The 19,752-nt window shown below is 40.0% G+C and overlaps 1 protein-coding gene across 1 annotated transcript in view; it reads right to left on the bottom strand.

Annotated features, from left to right (window-relative positions):
• mgat4a (alpha-1,3-mannosyl-glycoprotein 4-beta-N-acetylglucosaminyltransferase A) overlaps nucleotides 1-19,752 on the bottom strand; it is a 34,372-nt gene that overhangs the window by 6,395 nt on the left and 8,225 nt on the right. Inside the window, exons 2-7 of the mRNA XM_032529209.1 lie at nucleotides 10,546-10,713; nucleotides 7,674-7,814; nucleotides 1,596-1,729; nucleotides 1,450-1,496; nucleotides 1,239-1,352; nucleotides 37-112 (exon numbers count right to left, since the gene is read on the bottom strand). Of these exons, the coding sequence (XP_032385100.1) occupies nucleotides 37-112; nucleotides 1,239-1,352; nucleotides 1,450-1,496; nucleotides 1,596-1,729; nucleotides 7,674-7,814; nucleotides 10,546-10,713 (680 nt within the window). The remainder of the gene's footprint in view (nucleotides 1-36; nucleotides 113-1,238; nucleotides 1,353-1,449; nucleotides 1,497-1,595; nucleotides 1,730-7,673; nucleotides 7,815-10,545; nucleotides 10,714-19,752) is intronic.

The raw sequence follows: 19,752 nt of genomic DNA, 5'->3' as shown, positions 1-19,752 counted from the left end.
CATCTATTTTATTCATGTATCTATTTAAGAACATACCTGGACATAATAAACTCCTTTGCTCACAGCATACATCATGAGGAAGGAATAGTCCAGATTCTGCTTGGTTCGCCATCTAAACAATGAAGAAATCATCAGCACATAATAAACAATACATATATATGAAAAGTGAAATCATCTCTCTGTATTTTACGTTACCTCTGGGATAGACACACTGCTTCACATGCAAAAAGATCAAATGTGAAAATCAGGTATTCCAAGGTACACTGTTAACAACAGACTACTGAAAAATGTATAAACCAGTGCTGTCCTACTAATTGTTTGATCTGACTGATCTGCCATTACTGCAGTCTGACTTGTGGCTGCAGGTGTTTGTGATGCTTCCAGAGAGGCAGGTTTGGAAGGTGGCACAACACACACACATTTAACACTCGGGTAAACAGACACCATAAATATGAGGGCATGGATCCATGTGCACTTAAACAAGCCAAGTGGTTGAGTGTTGCTGCTGCTTCAGAGGTGAGGGAATGTAATAAGAATTTTTCAACACACACACACACACCACACACACACACACACACCACACACACACACACACACACACACACCACACACACACACACACACACACCCACACACACACACACACACACACACACACACACACACACACACACACACAACACACACCACACACACACACACACACACACACACACACACACACACACACGACTGTTCAGCTTGCCATCAGAAGCATCTTTCATCACAAACCCCCACAACATGACATACTTGGGCCTGATGGCTATTATCAGAGTACAAACTGTAAGAAGTTGGCACAAACTGCACCATAAACATTTGCTAATGAAGCCAGTTTGTAAGCTGACAATAAAGAGAAGATAAGTACAGAGTATAATAAAAGGGAGCACCACAGAGAAAAAGAGATAGAGGGTGCTGCTGCCTATGACCTTGATCAGACTTTGAGAAATGCCTGTGGAATACTAAGTACCTCAGCAACCGACCTAAAAGCTCTCGCTTGCTCCCTGCCTCCCACTTTCCCCCTGGCTCATCCTTTACTTTTCCTGCAATCCTCAATCCTCTGCAATCACAGCTCTCCTGCATTTCATTTCTCTCAGGGCTGGTTTCTTCATGATTACCATAATGATTTCTATCACATTTTTCCTATATGAATGTGGGCAGTGAACGCACAGGTAACACAGATGTCTATGTGAGTTGCTTACTTGACTCTCTCTTTGGAGTCTCCAAACGTTTCTTTGAGGTTGGTGAGTTCGGGGTAATAAGCAGCAGGTGGGGAGATCACCTCCAGCAAGCCTGAACTCAACTCTGTAGAAAACCTGAAGAAAGAAGGCGATGTTGACGATTTTCTTACTTACATTAAACAACATTTCCACCTTTTTGCGCATCTGTGAAGAAGCAGAGAAGTGTACTCACTCTTTCTCCAGGCCAGCAACCACGCTGTGAACATAGTCCACGTCAGTCTGCAGTGGCAAACAAGGAAGACACATTAGACCCACAGACCTATTTGTTGTGCAGAAACACAATGCTTTGACTGCTACTGTATGAAGATGAGATCTCACCTCCCCAACGAAGACAATAATGACACAGTCAAGTTTCTCCTCTGGTGACAGTTTGTCTATAAGTGAACGCAGCGTCTCTGAGAGATAAGACTTCACCTTCCGCTTCACTGTAGGGATCCCCATCACCATGGTGACTGAGAAGAAAAAGTGTGAGGTGAGAATAGGAAGTGGTGAAGGATGCAGGGGTGGGGGGTTTAATCAAGTGGATCCAAAACAAAATAAGCTTGTCAAACAATGACTAATTACACTGGCCTAAATCCACAAGAACAGAAATTCATGGCCAGACTGACAGATGACAGTGGGAAGGTTGATTGATGGAAGTAGTTTGGAATGCATCTGCACTACCATGCTGTGTGTTATTATAGATAAGTGTATTTAAACTACAATCTTACACAATGTGTAACTTTAGTAAATAGTCACTAAATCCCCAGGTAGAGGCAACAATGTTTGGACTTTACACAGAGGTAACAAATATGTATCATAGCTGGAATGTCAACAAAGCCAAACGGCCAACATCGACAGCAATGAGAAAAATAAACTTTAGAGATTTAATTACTGATTAACGTTTACTGTTTTCAATTACTTGATTGAAAATGTATTGATAAAAACAAAAGGTATGCCTATTTTGTCAGGCTAATGGTCCAGAAAAACAGCAAATCCTACACTGTGAGAAGCCAGAAACAGCTGATGTGTTTTACTCGATACCAAACAATAAATCTAATTTGTTTTGTCAGTTCACTAAGCAATTGATCGCATCAGCAAAACCCACTGATCGCAAATATGAAGCGGACAATCATCTCTGAGCTAAGAGAGGTCACAAGTAGGAGCAGATATTACATTCAGCTGAGGATAGGCTGATGAAGGGAGACAACAGTAAGACATGGAAAGAGGAAAAGAAAGTGGCTATTGTCATCTCCCCGTCGCTTGGTGATGGTTGTGGCTTAACAGACGGCCTCTTCTTTAGTGTGGAGAGCTCCCCACAACAGACTGTTGCTGACATAAAAGCAGTTCATTTTACTCTTTAAGACACAAGGATCACTCACTAGGGAAAGAGAGAGTGAGGTGATAAGAGAGCAAAGAGCGTACAGCAATTCCACATTGGTGTGACAGCAAATGCCAGGATGATGTTATCAGGCTGGTTATCTGACACGGAATCAGTGTTTTCGTCATGCTAAGACAAAAAAGTAAAAACACTAGCATGACATAGGCTTGCCTATTCGCCTCTATGTGTTCATATTTAGCTCTCTCTTGCTCTATGCATGGTTTACCTGCCTTTTACTTCATTCAAAACCTAGGTTTGTATTCTACAGAAGGCGGTTTTGCACGATACACTTTGCATAATATGTAAAATGCATTTCCAGAGAAAAATGAAAACAATGTTAAGTGTTTAGTGTGTGTGCAGTTTAAAAGGGAGAGCATGCTGACTGAGCTGATGTGGGGCCACAAGGGGCCTCAACAAAACAAACTTAAGGTGCGGAATGAGTGAGCAGCATTGTGGACTGGAGAAAGGGTGAAGAGTGATCTGTGCAGCGTAGAGAATCTGTCCCAGTTTTGCTTTGTGTTTCTCACACCGAGCTCCGTGTCATATAGCGACACCCACCACCACACCAAGAAAGTAGGTCGAGGATGAAAGGAGAAAGTGGGAGGAAGGAAAAGAGACAAAGAGTGACAGAATAAGGGAGGGTGGCAGACAGTGAATGAGTGATAACGCATGCAAGTGCAGTGTGAGCTGGACCAACTCCATGACTGCCCCTCCCATGTGTCCCTTGATCAGCCTGGACGCTTCACTCTGCCGTCCTTTCATGTAAAAACAGCTAAAAAAAAATCTACATTTCTGTCCACTTCTCTGTCACATCAGTGAAAAGAACTGATTTGACATGCCTTTCACGTAACACCTGGTGTTCGGCTGTGTTTGTTATGTTCAGCAAATTGGCGCTTGATTGTTTGCTTGGACCTGACAAGAAAAATAACTATGTAAGAGTACATGTTTGATTATTAATTAAACACAAAGTATGGTCTAAGTGGCATATGTAGTAAATGGATTATATTTGGAGTTTGTTGTTTGTTTGAAGCTGTGTTTTTATGCATATTTGATGACCTTGTTTGTATCTATCTACAGTAACTTGTCTTTGCTTTTAATAATAAATAAATAATTAATAAATAATTAAAAAAGAAGCCTTTTTCTCATAAGGAGAAGTGTTGCTTTGTGATGGCCGCACTAGCAGCCACACATGGCAACAACTCACGGTGGTAACTCTCTTTTGGTATTAGCACATTACACATTATACAAAATAAATAACTGGACACATTTTAGTTCTGGAAACAGTTGTATTAGTTATTTGAGTTAGTTTTCTATTTAGGTGCACACATTTAGTTAACTTTGTCAATTTATCTAATTTCAGGTTCAGTATCTTTAAGTTACATTTTGTGAAATTAATACCTTCTTCTTTTTGAGTTACCAGTTCCTGGGGAGTTGCTGCTGGGGGTCGTTGGCTGAAAGACAAAAGGACCTCCAATTGATTCAAAGCTGTTTCCACATATCATGGGGGTGGCAGAGACTGTAATTTTTGAGTTGTGTTCTTTTCTTTGCTAGTTATACTTATAGTTAGATATGATTATTTGATTGATTTACCCTTAGTTCATATTATTTGGCATTGGTTTAACTTAGGTTGTAGTTATTGTGGTTTGGCTATTTAATGTGTTTGTCTACCCCCCTTTGTGTCAGAATGGCCCGATCAGCCACTATATAAGTTTCCCCCATGTCTCAGTCTTGTTAGGTCTGTTTAGTTTGTGTAGGTCTGTTTGGTTACGTTACCTGAGTTAAGTTCTGTTTAGTTGACCTCTTTTATGGGCCCAGGACTTTCTGTTTTCTGAAAATTTGTTGTTTTTTTGTTTTGTAAATAAAAACCTACATTTTTCTGAAAATCTACCAACTGACTCCTTGTGCCTGCCAGCTAGGTCCCTCACATGCAGCTAGGGATAAGAGGCATCCTGAGTAATGTGGGTGATTTTAATGACAAAAAGCTTTTTTCAAAAGGTTTCTAAGCTTTCAAGGTCTTACAAAGCATGAGGGACTCTGTGTGTGTGTGTGTGTGTGTGTGTGTGTGTGTGTGTGTGTGTGCAATCCATAACCTGAGTAAATCACCAAATAAACATTTAATTAACACCTCACACTCTAAATTTTTAGGATCATGTTATTTAAGTGGGGCCTTTAATAAAATGAATCCCCAACACAAGGGGCCTGGTCCAATAAAAGAGCAAGCCATCATAAATCTGACTCCTTACCCTGTGGGTTGAATCATCCAACCAGCAATGCATGTATGGAGGGGAGCTTTGCAAAAACAATAATTATGCTCTTTGTTGTAATGGTTCTGCTTGTGTGCCATTTAATGCTGCACAAAACAGCTTCACCAATGAAAAGAAGAAATTCAATTCACAATATTTCTTTAAAAAAACATGACCAACGGCACAAACTTCACAGGCGGCTCATGTTTGCCGATGCATTTCAGCCAAAGATGTTTGCACGAAGGGTAAGGCTTGATAGCCAAGGTACAAGATTCTAGCACAGTCCTGTGTTGTGAAACAGGGTTTCTTGGTTCACAAGGGGGTATGAGTGTGTTGAAAACCTACAGTTTAGATTATGTTGATTCATGAAGTGAGATCACAACTTCTGCCATTCAGACTGACTGAGTAATCAGCAGAATCAAAGGTGTCCATGCCATATTGGAGTTACTTCTGAAAGTGTACAAGCAATGATATCTGAGGTAAGAAATACATTACGGGTTAAGCAAAGAAAGAAGCAACCAAATATGCAAATGTGGAAATCATGTTACTGTCAATTTACACCTCTTTCACACAGAAGCAAAAAACACAGTTGCATTATACCAAATACAATTGGCAGCGCAATAGCAGCAGTGAGTGGGACACTGGTGAGGTGTCACCGCACTAGCAACTTCTAATGGTTAGTTGGAACACCTGTACGGAGAGCGTGGTAAATGGGAAAGACAGGATGAACTTTCACATGCGTTAGGCAGCCCTTGGAGTGAGGTTCAGACACATGACTGTGTACACTCTCCTCAGGCCAACAGAGTCAGCACGAGGAATTACAAATCGGGGAAGAAAATAACAGATCTTCAACTGTAGCTTGTAACATGTTTAATAGCTGGTCCTTGTAAACAAATGTTGATGTTGCTTGGCAACAAAATAAGTACTGACTGTTTGCATAAGGGCATAAGTTGGCACGCTGGTGGCTTGCTTAAGGTCACATGTGTGTTTGGAACAGGCAAGGCTGTATTTACAATAATGTTCTTTTGTTAGTTCCAGTCTAAAAGGGGCTCCAGTCCGGTCCTACTCCAACCATTTAAGACTGAAAGATTCTCTGAATTGAACAAGGTTTATGTTAAGAAATGGTTCAAAGTTGATGTCCTAATTTGCACAGCTATAAATACCCCAAGGTCAGATATGCTAAGACCAGCATAAAAACAAGTTGAAAGTACATGAAAGATACAGAGGTGGACAAAGAACAATGAGCAATAGAAAAAAGGGGAGGCACTATTGCCGGTGGCTAATCTAGTATGTCATGGGGCATATATAGGGGGAATGTAGGGGGAAAATTCACCCGCTGCCGCAGAGAAACGCAATCCCAGTAGCAGTACCTCCAGCTTGGGTGTGCATTCCAGTGAACACAACTGATAGTGTATTAGGGTGGGAAGCTGGTGAGAACAAAGCAGCAAGCGGTAACGATCTATCAGAGGCTGTATGCAAAAAAAAATGAAAAATGCATAAAGAGTCTTAAAAGGTAACAAATACCTGCCCACCTGTCATAAAACCAGACAGACAAGCAATGGCTAAGAGATGGCAATGATAGGCCTTGAATTTGTCCTTGTTTCCTGGGGGAATACGTGCATTCTTTGATCAAACAGACTACAGGCCAGGGACAAGAAACTCTTCTTCCTTATTAGCCAAATTAGCAGAGATAGGAGTAAGTCACACATGGACAAGTCACAAGTTTTAACCTCCAAGTGTCAAGCAAGTCCAAGTGATTTTTTGTGACAATCAAGTCAAGTCAAGTCATAGCTTACTAGCCAAAGCCAGTCTCGTTTACTCACGCCACTTGGTAATATCGTCAACGCTTCCCGGCCGCAAATGCAACAGCACCTAATCAGACTTTCTCATCTGTATATGGATTTTCTAAAATTGTAAAGTAAACGCCTCCTCAATATCAGAAAAACAGAAAGTCAAGTCATTTTAAGTAATTTGACTCAAGCCCAAGTCAAGTCTCAAGTCATGAATATCAAGTCAAAATCAAGTCAAGTCTTTTATGAAATCAAGAAAGTTTCAAGTCCTAAAATTTGCGACTTTAGTCTAACTCAAGTCAAGTCATGTGACTCAAGTCCCCCGTGTCTGCATATCAGTAATCCTCTTACAGAGAACTTGACATAGGAGAGGTCACATGCTAACTTCGTCTGTTGAGGGGTGAAAGGAAGAAACATTCAAAAAATAAAGATGGGGTCACTGAAAATAGGAGTTATTAGAAAAGAGTGAAAAGGAGAAAAATAATCCATATGAAAGAGGAGCCAATGGCAGGTAGCAGTGGACAGGTTGCAACTTTGTGAGCTTTGTAAAAGGTAGGTTTTGGAGTGTCTTCACTAAAGAAAACTACCAAGTGTTTCCTAATGTAAACTTTCTTTGTAAAGCACTTTTCAAAACGTTACAGTGCACCTCTCAGGTTAAAAAAAGAGCACAACATGTCATACATATAAAGTAGGACAGAAATGCAAAAGAAAAGGAAAATCCCCGTTCGATCAAACCAAGAGGTAAAGTACCTTATAAAGTAAATAGGGAATTACACTGTATATACACTATAATCATCTTATCTTCTTAAGAATGATCCAATTGCAAAGCTCAGTCACCAACTGAAAACTTGTTGAGACTTAATTCTCTTTGTGATTGCAATGCAGATCTCTGGAGGTTTTACTGTCTTTGTGAAGCATGCATATTCTGGAGAAAACCCCTCATTAATCAGGGAAGTTACTATTACTGTACTTAATGTGCTGTGTGTGTGTATACGCTTCTCACCTCCTGTGCGGCCAAGACCAACCTGCACAGCAGGGTGCAGGCTGCCCTCATTGTCGAGAAGGTGAGGCAGGTGGTGGTAGATATTTGGCACCTGGAGAGGTTTCCTATTTGCGAGCTCCTTCAGGAGTTTCTGTGTCTCATCTGAAGGCAGGCACACAGAGAAAACTCTTCTCACTTTCATTAAATGATGACATAGTATAATTATGCTGACCTTTAAAGCACAAGCTGTTAATGTGCTGGTAGAACAGGGATGCCATCACTACAGGATGAATAAAACATTTAACTATACACAGCAGAAAATCTGACTTCTTTACGAGAATGTGAATATTTAATGGCTGCAGCACCCTGTCTGCGCTTATGACTTATACCATACTGCATGGTTTACAAATGAATACTGTATTTCCCTTATGCAGGGCTCTTGGTGTTTTGTACTAGTCCACTGCTGCCAATAAGACAAAATCATCTAATCTAATCAAGTTTTTTTATTTTCCATTTGTCTGATGTATGAGTAAATAAAAATCTAAAAATGTTTGAAAAGCATAACAGCCAGAAGGGAACTAAAATAACATAACTCAATTGAGTTTTATTAACTGCTATTAGGATGATCAAACTCAATATGAAATGGAGTTTTCATTTTTAAATTGGCAGACAATGTGCAACTTAAGCTTAGAAACAAAGTTTCAAACTAGACTTTTACATTTTTATTTAAATTATGTTCTATGCCGAGCAGTGAAATGGTATTGTCACTTGATTGTTTTGAGGGTTGACTGAGACAGTTTTAGATTTAGTCTAAATGAATCCTGCCACTTGGAAAATGAGATGAAAGATTTCATTCAATTTCAAGAAATTAGCTAGCGCTTTGAAAGGGCACTTCCCTGCGGAAGCCGAGAACACCCATGTATATTTTTTTAATGCACTGTTATCTTGTGACAACAACTTATTAATTTGTTATCTTGATATAACAAAGTTTGTTTTCTCAAGATAAATTAATTATTTTGTTATCTCGACATAACTACATATTGTTTTGACAAAGATCCATTTGTACACAGATGGGAGGCGGACAAACTCGTATTTATCCGGCTGCTTCAGCTAAGGTAACCTAAATGTAATTCTCGGCTTCCGTACTTCCCCAAGCCTTTTTTTGAACTAATAAGCTCTAGTCATCTTCATAACACTGCGTAACAATGTCTAGAAATCTAAAAGCAGGCAAAAACAAAAGAGCCCTTTGTAACATCTAGGAGCCGTGCGTGTTTTTGATTTTCACCTATGCAACAGGTGATGCAGAGTAGGGATGTAACAATTACCGGGGTAACGGTAACAGTAACAATTATCCTTCATTTAAAATATGCTTATTAACGCGGTGGATTACCACGGTGTGGGAATCCTGTGTTTAATCCTTCCCAGCTGCATCGGAGGCTCCTGAAGTTGCCACGCAGGAGACAGGAGAAGGGGACAGAATGTATCAGCGGACTTTTTTCTTTTTCTTTACTTTCTCATTTTGTTGAAGTGATGTGGGTAGCCCAGAACTTCAGTTAAAACTATTCTGTAGCCTGCTAACCTGTCATGGGTTTTACTGCCTCATTATCATCAACAAGTGCTCTGCTAATGTGGAAGTTAAGCCTGTGTTGCGTCTTGATATTACTTTGGAGAGAGAGAGAGAGGAGAGAGAGAGAGAGAGAGAGAGAGAGAGAAGAGAGAAAGAGAAGAGAAGAGAGAGAGAGAAGAGAGAAGAGAGAGAGAGAGAAGAGAAGAGAGAGAGAGAGAAGAGAAGAAGAAAGAAGAAAGAAAAGAAGAGAAGAAAGAAGAAAGAAAGAGAAGAAGAAAGAAAAGAAAGAAAGAAAGAAAGAAGAAGAAGAGAAAGAAAGAAGAAGAAAGAAAGAAAGAAAGAAGAAGAGAAGAGAAAAAAGAAAGAAGAAGAAGAAGAAAGAAAGAGAGAGAGAGAGAGAGAGAGAGAGAGAGAGAGAGAGAGAGATCTGTATATTATTGCCTTGATCATATTGCATAGCTGATAGATGTGCAGATTGTTTAATATTACTTGTGCAGCCACGTCTTGATACTCGGGTTGTGTTTCCTACCAACGGGCAATTGCCAGTAAACAGACCAGCCTGTGGAGCCACGTGCTTAGCTATTAAAGGTGTACACCGTTTGCTCCGTTATGGATATGTGTGCTGTAATAGCTGTGGTTTATGAGCAGTTTGTGTTACTGAGCAATATGCTACATTTATGTTAATTATTACAGAGAAATTAATGTAATTCTTAGTATTGTTTCTTGTTAAATGCTGGTGGCTATAACATTTAGTTTTGGTAAATAATGTTCATAGTAGGCATAAGTCAGATGCGTATTAGTGTGCATTATTATTTGCTTATATTTCAGAACGACATCTAACTTCACATGTAACGTCAAATACCACTTCATTGTTAACTTCATATTGGAGTTGTAAATAGATCTTCTTGGATCTCAAAGTCCGACATCTCTGGTTCAAGTTCTTACCGGACACCCTGAAGCAGGCCAGTGATTCAGTAGCCACTTTTCAATAGTTTATAAGCCTATTGCCTATATTATTGTAATATCATAAACACTTTTATCAAACCATTTCAGCTCGTGTAGGTCTATCAGTGCTTTCTGAACATAATGAACACACTTTTAAAAATACCGTGATAATACCAAAAACGTGATCATTTTGGTCCCTATAACCGTGAGGTTAAATTTTCATACGGTTACATCCCTAATGCAGAGCCAGTATAAGAGGCAATGCTCGATCTATGCTGCGACATCCATTGTGCAAAAATAACTGCAAATCCTTGATGTTTCTTTAACAGTGTAAAAGCTCAGTGGAGTTGATGAGTCTTTGTATGCGAATGTGTTAGTTACCTGAGAAGTTGGTGAGCGCATCTTTGCTGCTGTTTGTCTCGGCGATGGCGCGTCTGAACTGCTCGAGAATGTTGTTGAGCTCAGACGAGCGCTGTAGCGTCCTGTGCTCGGCCACACGAAGGCGTTCTTTCAAGGCATGGAACTCCCGCTGGTATGCTATCAGCTTCTCTATAAGACAGACATTTGCAAAGGTGTGCGTTAGCAGGCGCTACATAAAGTTCCAGATTTTGAAAATAAAACAGTGGTCTGATAAAAAGGACCACTGTTGCCTTATAGGGGATGGGTTCAGTCAAAAAGACTAGACAGACTAGGTAGATCCACTTGTTTTTGTTTTTTAAATCTAATCTACTGCATTACCATATTATAATATCATTGTATACAATACAACACTCCGGAGCAGCTATTTATTGGCAATTCCAGCAATGTGTTGTTGTTGTTGTTGTTTTTTGGGGGGGGGGGGGGGGTTATCCCTTTATTAGACAGAGAGGAGGACAGCTGAAGATGTGAAAGGGGGAGAGAGTTAGGGGGAAAGACATGCAGCAAAGGGCCACAGGCCGGATTCGAACCTGGGCCCGCTGCGTCGAGGAGCAAGCCTCTGTACATGGGCACCCGCTCTACCCGCTGAGCTATCTGGGTGCCCGCAATGTGGTTTTTTTAACTGGAAATTACTTGTGAGGTTTAGATGCCGTTTACTGCAAAAATGTGAAGAAACGTTCTCAGGAAACAGAAGTTTAGCGGTTGAGTAGGAGTTTTAAAGTAGAGGCTGTGAAATTCTATGAAAAGGGAGTAGCTGTGGTCTGTTGGTGGGTTAAGATTATGGACGTTTCATATAAGATCAATCCAGTAAGAAAAATACAGCGCAGTGAGTCAGTCATAGGGTTAGATGCATATCTTACTTTACTTGTTAAAGTTTTTTGTTTCTTTTTAATTTAGTATTGCTTTGGTGTTGTATAAGTACTGTATAAGTAAAAAGTTTATAATTAAAGTATTTATTATGTTTGGAGATGATTAGAAATGGAGAAGATTTTAAACCAAAAAAAGCACATTTATGGTAGTCACTGACAAACCTACAAAGCAAGTCTTTGTGTCAATATGAGGAGAGAAGACTTAAACAGGTGTATATCTGTGTATGTGTGTGTGTTGGGGGGGGGGGGGTCTACCTGATATTCCTCTGCAGGTAGATTTATTTTTCCCTTTCCGAGAGCCCTTCACTACAACAAAACCCAGATACCCTTAATCTTCCCCTCTCCATCACTCTCTCTCTCTCTCTCTCTGACTGAGCTAATATCCATCCACTCTGCCTTGGCTCCTCTTTTGCACAGAACCATGACTCCCCCCCCCCCCCCCCCATGTTGATCTCTAAGACACACAGACAGATGCTGTCATTTGGCTCAAAACGTCATGAAAAGGGCAGCATCAAACTAAAAACAGACTTTCATCTTCACAGGACTCCAGGCCTGTGGAGATGAAACCACACCTGTAATCCCACTGTGCAAAGAAACAAAGACACACAGAGCACCACAGAAACAAGAAGTAGATAAGGTTTCTATTATGTATCTCTTGTACAGATGTATTAGGTGTTGAAACTGTAGGCATTGTGCATGTATTGAGCAAAATCACATTTGCTTTTGAAGAGGTGCCTCTCCCATTACCTGAGCAGCGTGTTAATGCAAACTTTATTGGGCAGTGTTTACATAAGTCTCTCGACATTTTAGTTAAATGTCACTCTTGATATGCTTTCCTTACACCGGGTGAGTGGGGAACCTACTCTACTGGTAAATAGCCACTGGATGACTGAATATGCACAATGCGTGCATTAAACATTTACCTGAGGTCTAGATGTCTATACAATTTCATTATTATTCTCTGCTCTCTAGAACCATTAGTTGTGGGGGCAGGGCTAAGTGGATATGCTCTACCTCAGAGCTTAACAACCTCTCCTCTTCTTTGGTTTGCATCCAACCTCTGTCTGATCCCTGTCCGATAACTTTCTACACGATCTGCATATCCATCCAGGCGTATGCTTTTTTTTTTTTTTTTTTTCTCTGTGATATTTTGCCTTGACGTGCCATCCTTTCATTCCTCTGCTCTGGTTATTTGATTTATTAATGAGATATGTGGGAGAAATGGAGAGTTTGATATATAATGGGTTCAAACAGTCTTTAGAATTAACAGACTCAAGGTTACACACACACACATACGTATGCACACACGCAAAATAAGACTAAAATGAGCTGATCAGCATGGGTTGAATCCAGAAAACTGGGCGCCTGGGAAGCTCATCTGGTAGAACGGGCGCCCATATACAGTTGTGTTCAGAATAATAGCGGTGTGTTTAAAAAAGTGAATTATGTTCAAAAGAAAGCCTTTTAATTTCCTAATTTCGATGGATTGGGAACACTGCACAATCAATTTAAAATCAAAACATGACCAAGGTTGATCAAGTTTGTGTTCTACCTTTACAGAAAGTGAAGAAAAAGGAATATTAGGAATATTATTATTTGATGTCACCCCACTAGTGCTCTTTGGGACTGAGGTCCGGGGATTGGGCTGGAAACTCTATAACATCTTGTTCATCTGGAACCAACACTTTCCTCGCTTCCTGGTGTGTTTTGGGTCATTGTGTCATGGTTTTGTCAAGTTTCTGTTTTAGTTGGTTTCTGGTTTTCTGCATGTTTTCATGGACTTCCTGTTTTATTTGGAAAGCCACTTCCACTGTCACCGTCTTCATTCATTTCAGTTGTCTTCCTGCCTTTGTTTGTTTACCGCCTTTTATGATAATGTATCCCTGCCTCTAATTAGTTTCACCTGTTTGTTTTCAGCTTCCCCCGTCCCAGTGCTTAAATACTCACCATTCCAACTCACAGTTGCCAGATTGTAGTTGTACATTATATCACTCTCGCCAGCGGTTTCCCTAGTGTTTGATTTCCCGGTGTTATTTGACTTTTGCCTGTTTCCTGATGACAATTATTGCCTGCTCCTTTTGTACTTTTGCCTGCATTGTTCTTGGAATAATAAATCTACTTACCTGTGATTCCCTGTCTGAGTCGTGCATTTGAGTCCGCCATTGCACATTGTACTCCTTTGGCCAGTCAATGTGACCTTTGACAAATTTCAACCTATTCAGTTTTTTTCAGCAATGGGACTTTGCGGGGGCTTTTAGGTGATAGCTTTGCTTCACGTAACCTTCTTCTGAAGTACAGTACTCACAGGTAACTTTAAGTCTTCTTTGATTTTCCTGGAGCTGATCATTGGTTGAGCCTTTGCCATTTTGGCTATTCTTCGATCCATTTGAATGGTAGTTGACAGTTGTTTCCCATGTCCTTCAGACTTTGGATGCCATTTCAAGGCATTTGAAATCAGTTTGGCTGAGCAGCTTATACTTATCTGCACTTCTTTATAAGTTTTACCCTCTCAAATCAACTTTTTAATCAAATTCTGCTGTTCCTCAAAGCAATATCTGGAACGACCCATTTTGCGGAGTATTTCAGTGTGAAATACACTATATCCAGCATGCTCAACATTTGTTTCCTTCCTTCCTTAAATGTGGGCCATAATTGACACCCGTTTCTTCACAGAATCAATCACCTCACTAATAAACACAACACTGCCATTATTTTGAACATTCCCCTTTCAATTACAGATTCAATTACACAGAATAAGCATCAAGCATGTCATGAATGGTGGTTTTCGATGACTCATATGATTTATGAAGTTAGTGATTTTAAACACAACTGTGTGTGTATGTATATATATATATATATATATTTTTTTTTTTTTAAAATGAAATGAAATGAAAACGATAAAGTCACGCCATCTATTGCAAAAAACAATTGACTTGAGCATATTTGACAAATACTCTTTGTTCTGGTACTGCAACTTGATAGCAAAACTGACACTGGCAAATTTGTGCAACAGAATGTGCTGAGTTCAGTAACTTAAAAAAGTTGAACATATTGTAGATAAGAAAAAATAAATCTCCGCCCACATAAGCGTTTATGCTCCATATCAGAAATGATCTCTGTCCATATTAACATGGACAAAGCATGCGCGTGCCGGTGTAAACATGAACAGATTGTCTAATGTTACTTGGGTTGACAGTCATGGATGTACAAGTTAAAACTACAGAACAACAGAGACAAAAATACCAGAGATTTATTTTGCTTGGACCGACTACGAGGTGGGACTGTTACTGAAAGGGAAGTCTACAAACCGATAAGACTGACCAATGTGCGCCGTAGCTTCCAAGAGGCCCAGTTTCTTCCTGTACAGACAACAAAGTTTTTACTTAAACGGGTTTGGCAGCGTTTCCAAATTCATCAATTTTAGGGGCTCAAATACCAAGGTAGTTTGGACGCGACAAATAAACGTAGCAAACAATATTAGTTTTGAAAACATTGTGCGGATGTAGCCTTCAAACAGATGTGTCTGAAGACTCCTTAAGACATTGCAAGAAGCTTGTAATTGGTAACATCTTAAAGTAAGCGCGTACCATCTCTTCTTTGTCCACATTGCTTTTTTTTTTTTTTAAAGCTCCTGTGAACAAAACTCATCTATCAAGAGTGTATTTGCTCAAGGAAGAGGAACATAGGTCTTAAGAACAATTGTAAATAATGTTTAAATACACTTATTAATTCACATCCTTGTTGTTGTACTTGTTATGGCACGGTGCTTACTCACATTGACCTCAGTAATAGTGCTAAAAAAATGTAACGACAATGGCTGGATGTCTAAGCTACATAGATCTTCAAACTACCATCTTCTGAACTTCACAAGAGAGAACAAGGAGGATTTTAGTGCTGAAAAATACTTTACAGAAATCCAACCCTGAACTCACCAGGGTGTTGAGTCAATCCATTAGCTCATCAAAAGCCCTCACAGTGATCTTGTCCTTGACCCCTCTCTCCCTTGCTGAGGCATGCTGCTGACAGCAGGGAGTGCTGATAAGGGACTTGTGCAGTTTATGTTTGCATGAGAGAGAGAGAGTTGCAACACATAACACGCAGGTGTCCTTATTAAAGCAATATGTCACTTTTTCCAGCAAATTTTTACTTTGAAATACACAGCTGCCCATTTAACAATACAATCACAAATAATGTCTGAACAAATAAGTGGACACTGGTTAAAAAACTGTTCTTGTACAGTTTGTCTACTTAGTTTGCTGACCTGGGGCCTGTTGCACAAAACCAGGATAAGGGATAAAGCTGGGATATAGAAGTTATCCTGGATGAATTTAGCTCTGACTTGGTTGCACGAAACCAGGTTGAATTAAACCCAGCCAAGTAACCATGGAGATTTATTCTTTGCGGCTAGACTGGTCCAGAGCAGGCTACATTCAGGCGAAGATTAATCCTTAAGTCTCATGTGTTAAATCAGCTGCCGCTCTGATCCGATATAAACATGTTTAAGTTATTCCGTTGTTCTGATTTATTTTTATTAAAATGCATTCTTTGTCACTATTGTTGTCACGGGTTTGATTTAGACCCTACTATTGCAGTTGTTTAGATGGTTAGAAATGGTTGCACTGACACCCTGATGCGGAGTGGAAATCGGGAGAGCAGGGACTTTTTCCCAGTAGGGAAATCGGGAGAGCAGGGACTTTTTCCCAGTAGGGAAATCGGGAGAGCAGGGACTTTTTCCCAGTAGGGTTTTTTCAGTGGCTGCCAGCAGACCTGTGCGTCGCGTCAGTGTCCACTCTCTCTGTAAAAGTAGTGATGAGCAGCGCGGCGTCCGTGGTCTCAGCTTCAGGTTTATACAGGACGCGCTCCGGAGATTAAGTGGGACAATGCAGCTATATTCCCACTGGTCAGAGACCAATACAGTCATGATTTCATTTTCTTGTTGCTTTTTCTTCTCTAATAAAGAACGGTTTGTGTTACTCCTTAATATGTAGGCTTCATTTTTTTTTAAATTATAGCTTACTTTGGTTTCATAACCTTCTCAATAAGTCTCACACCATTGGACCAATAACGTGGCTTATATACAAATATAGTGTAGTTTACATTCATCATACCGGGAACACCACAATGCAATCTTTTTATTTTGGTGCTGTCACTTGTCATAATAATAAAAAATTTAAAAAAACATGAATGTTGTTTCGAGTGGGGCTCGAAAGTTCGGGCATCCCAGGTACAAATTTGTATAATATTCATAAAGAAGCCAAGAAAAAATGGGGAAATCTCCAAAAAGGCATCAAATGACAGATTAGACATTGGTATAATCTGTCACAAAAAGTTAGATTTTATTTCCATCATTTACACTTTCAAAATAACAGAAAACAAAAATAAATGGCGTCTGCAAAAGTTTGGGCACCCTGCAGAGTTTCTAGCATGCACCGCCCCTTTTGAAAGCCGAGACCTGACAGTGTCATGGATTGTTCTCAAACATTGTCTGGAAAGACCAGGTGATGTCAATTAGGGCGGAACGATATTGTGTTTTAGCATCGACATTGACCTTCTGTCCCAACTGACGTTACGGTTCGGAGCTGCTACGCTGGAAACGTAACACTAATCTACTACAGAAGTATGTCTGATCTAACGTTATTTCCACTGATTTAGTTGTTCTTGGATACACAAAGTTTGTTGCTAGTGCTAACCAACAAGCTAGTCAACCACAACCTGAAATTAAGAGGAAGCAACATGCAGTCACTGTCATTCACGTTAGCCTGGATTGATTATTATATGAATACAATGGTGTCATGCTAGTCAACCAGCGTATTTCTACCTAATATCCCTCTCCAAGTAACGTTAGTCACAGCGCTTCTTGCTTTGGTGTTTGTAATGCGTTAAAGTTCAACAAAGAATGGTTCACATTAGGAAAGATCCTTTTTCATTTTTTTCTTCTATGTAGATGCACTACCCTACAAAATCACACAGTAGTGGAGAATGATTTATTATTTCCAAATAGAGCTATTTATGTCATCTTTAAAAAAATACTTTTTCTTTTTTCATTTCGCAATATACTGTATATCGCAGGGGGGGGGGGGGGGAATATCGTAATGTAAGATTTTTCCAAATGGCCCCCAAAGTCACCAGATCTCAACCCCACAGAGCATCTTTGGGATGTGGTGGAACGGGAGCTTCGTGCCCTGGATGTGCATCCCACAAATCTCCATCAACTGCAAGATGCTATCCTCTCAATATGGGCCAACGTTTCTAAAGAATGCTTTCAGCACCTTGTTGAATCAATGCCACGTAGAATTAAGGCAGTTCTGAAGGCGAAAGGGGGTCAAACAGAGTATTAGTATGGTGTGCCTAATAATCCTTTAGGTGAGTGTGCACACACACACACAGAGAGAGAGAGAGAGAGAGAGAGAGAGAGAGAGAGGAAGAGAGAGAGAGAGAGACAAAAACAACCACACCAACCCACATAAATAATATCTCACACACACAATTGATTTTTGTTGGTATTTTCCGGAGAAGTGGAAGTTGATCCATGAGTAGGCGAGTGATACTCCCTGAACGGTTCCGTGTAGTTTGCAGAAAGAGAAAATGCACACCTATATCTCATTCTGTCCTTTTTTTGCAACACAACTCTTTCACCTCACATTTAAAATAAAGTGAAAGTGTTGTGGTGTCAAAAAGAGAAGTGGTATCAGAATAAGACAGATTACAACCCAGATTCTTAATTGTTATCCTAACTATGGGCTCATCATTTCTTCTGACCTACAAACACTCTTCTTCCTTTACTGTAAGTCATAATAAGCTCATTCAGCCTACTGTGTCTCTTTAACCCCATTTCATGGGCCTACTTTAGAACGTTTTTTAGAAGAAAAAAAACATTTGCACCTGGTATTAAAATCTGATACAATTGATCCAACAACAAGTGGACAGCTATAGGTGTAGATGGAAACGTACCCAAGATGCATTGAGATCCAATCACTTAGACTGCATTCGGAGGTAGTTTAGGCAATATGTACTCTAGCTTTGCCAGAGTTTCACACACAGACTAATTTGTGGTGGTGCAACACACACACTATCTCGTGAACACCTTTACACAATCACACATTAAAAAGAGCTAAAACAACATTTTATATTCTGAATACAATGTTGTCAGTGTCCCGACCCGACCCTCAGCAAACAAGCAATTGCGCCTTTTTCAGAAAGTTAACAAAATCGCAAGTTTGCAGTAAAATGCTGTTGGGTTGTTGAGGTCCAAACTATGTAGCAACTGTGAATCAAATCTTATGAATAATAATATATGGTCATTTTTTTTACTCTTACACTGAATGTTTGCTGCTTCAATCCAGATGAGTGTTGAAAGGTATTTTCCGCGACTAAAAAATTCCGGTGTTGAGGGTGAGGACCAACCTGAACTGGAGGTATCAGTCTAAAAACCGTTCGACCAGTGCAATTAATTATGTTATTAATTTGTTTACAATATATTCAGACTTCAACAGGCCTGCACGATATTGGAAAAATCTGACATTGCAATATTTTTTCCCCTGGAATATATATTGCAATATGAAAAAAGAAAGTAATTTTTAAAAGATGACAAATAATTATTTTTGGAAATAATAAATCATTCTCGACTACTGCGGTGATTTTGTAGGGGAGTGCATTTACATAGAAGAAAAAAATTAAAAAGGATCTTTTCAAATGTGAACCATTCTTTGTTCTTTTTTGTATAGGCTTTGCCCTCTAAGGGCAACGCTATTGGGTTTATCCCTTCGCGCATGCACAGTTGTAAAGATTTTCTTTCCTGTCCTTGCACATGCCTCAACTACATCCACATTCACTGTATATGTCCACAGCGGACCCGTTCTTTGTCTCCAACTTTTCTTCAATTAGGTAAAACAGCATCTGTCGCACTGGCTGTGCGAGGCTATTACCCAAGCTTATAGCACGGAAGGGGCAGAGCCCCCCGCAACATCCAAGGGCATTCAATGAGGGCTCTGTCGGCGTCTGCGGCTCTATTTAAAGGCATGGCAGTAGCCGACATCTGCGCGGCAGTGTAGGTTACGTAGGTAACTCCAGATTCTATGAGTATATGCGTAGCCCTCTAAGGTCTGGGCCACCTGCTCCTAGAACATTAGTTGAAGAAAAAGCTGATGTTTTGGGAGACAAACAACAGGTCCACTGTGTACATATACAGTAAATGCGGACGTAGTTGAGGCTCGTGCCGGACGCAAGGGCGGGAAAGAAAATCTTCATAATCGCGCATGCGCGAAGGGATAAACCCTTAGAGCGCTACGCCTATACTCATAGA

Source organism: Etheostoma spectabile, chromosome 11 (assembly GCF_008692095.1).
Source record: "Etheostoma spectabile isolate EspeVRDwgs_2016 chromosome 11, UIUC_Espe_1.0, whole genome shotgun sequence".
Lineage (NCBI taxonomy): Eukaryota > Metazoa > Chordata > Actinopteri > Perciformes > Percidae > Etheostoma > Etheostoma spectabile.
The sequence above is the reverse complement of the archived record's forward strand: the minus strand, read 5'-3'. Positions and strand labels throughout refer to the sequence as shown.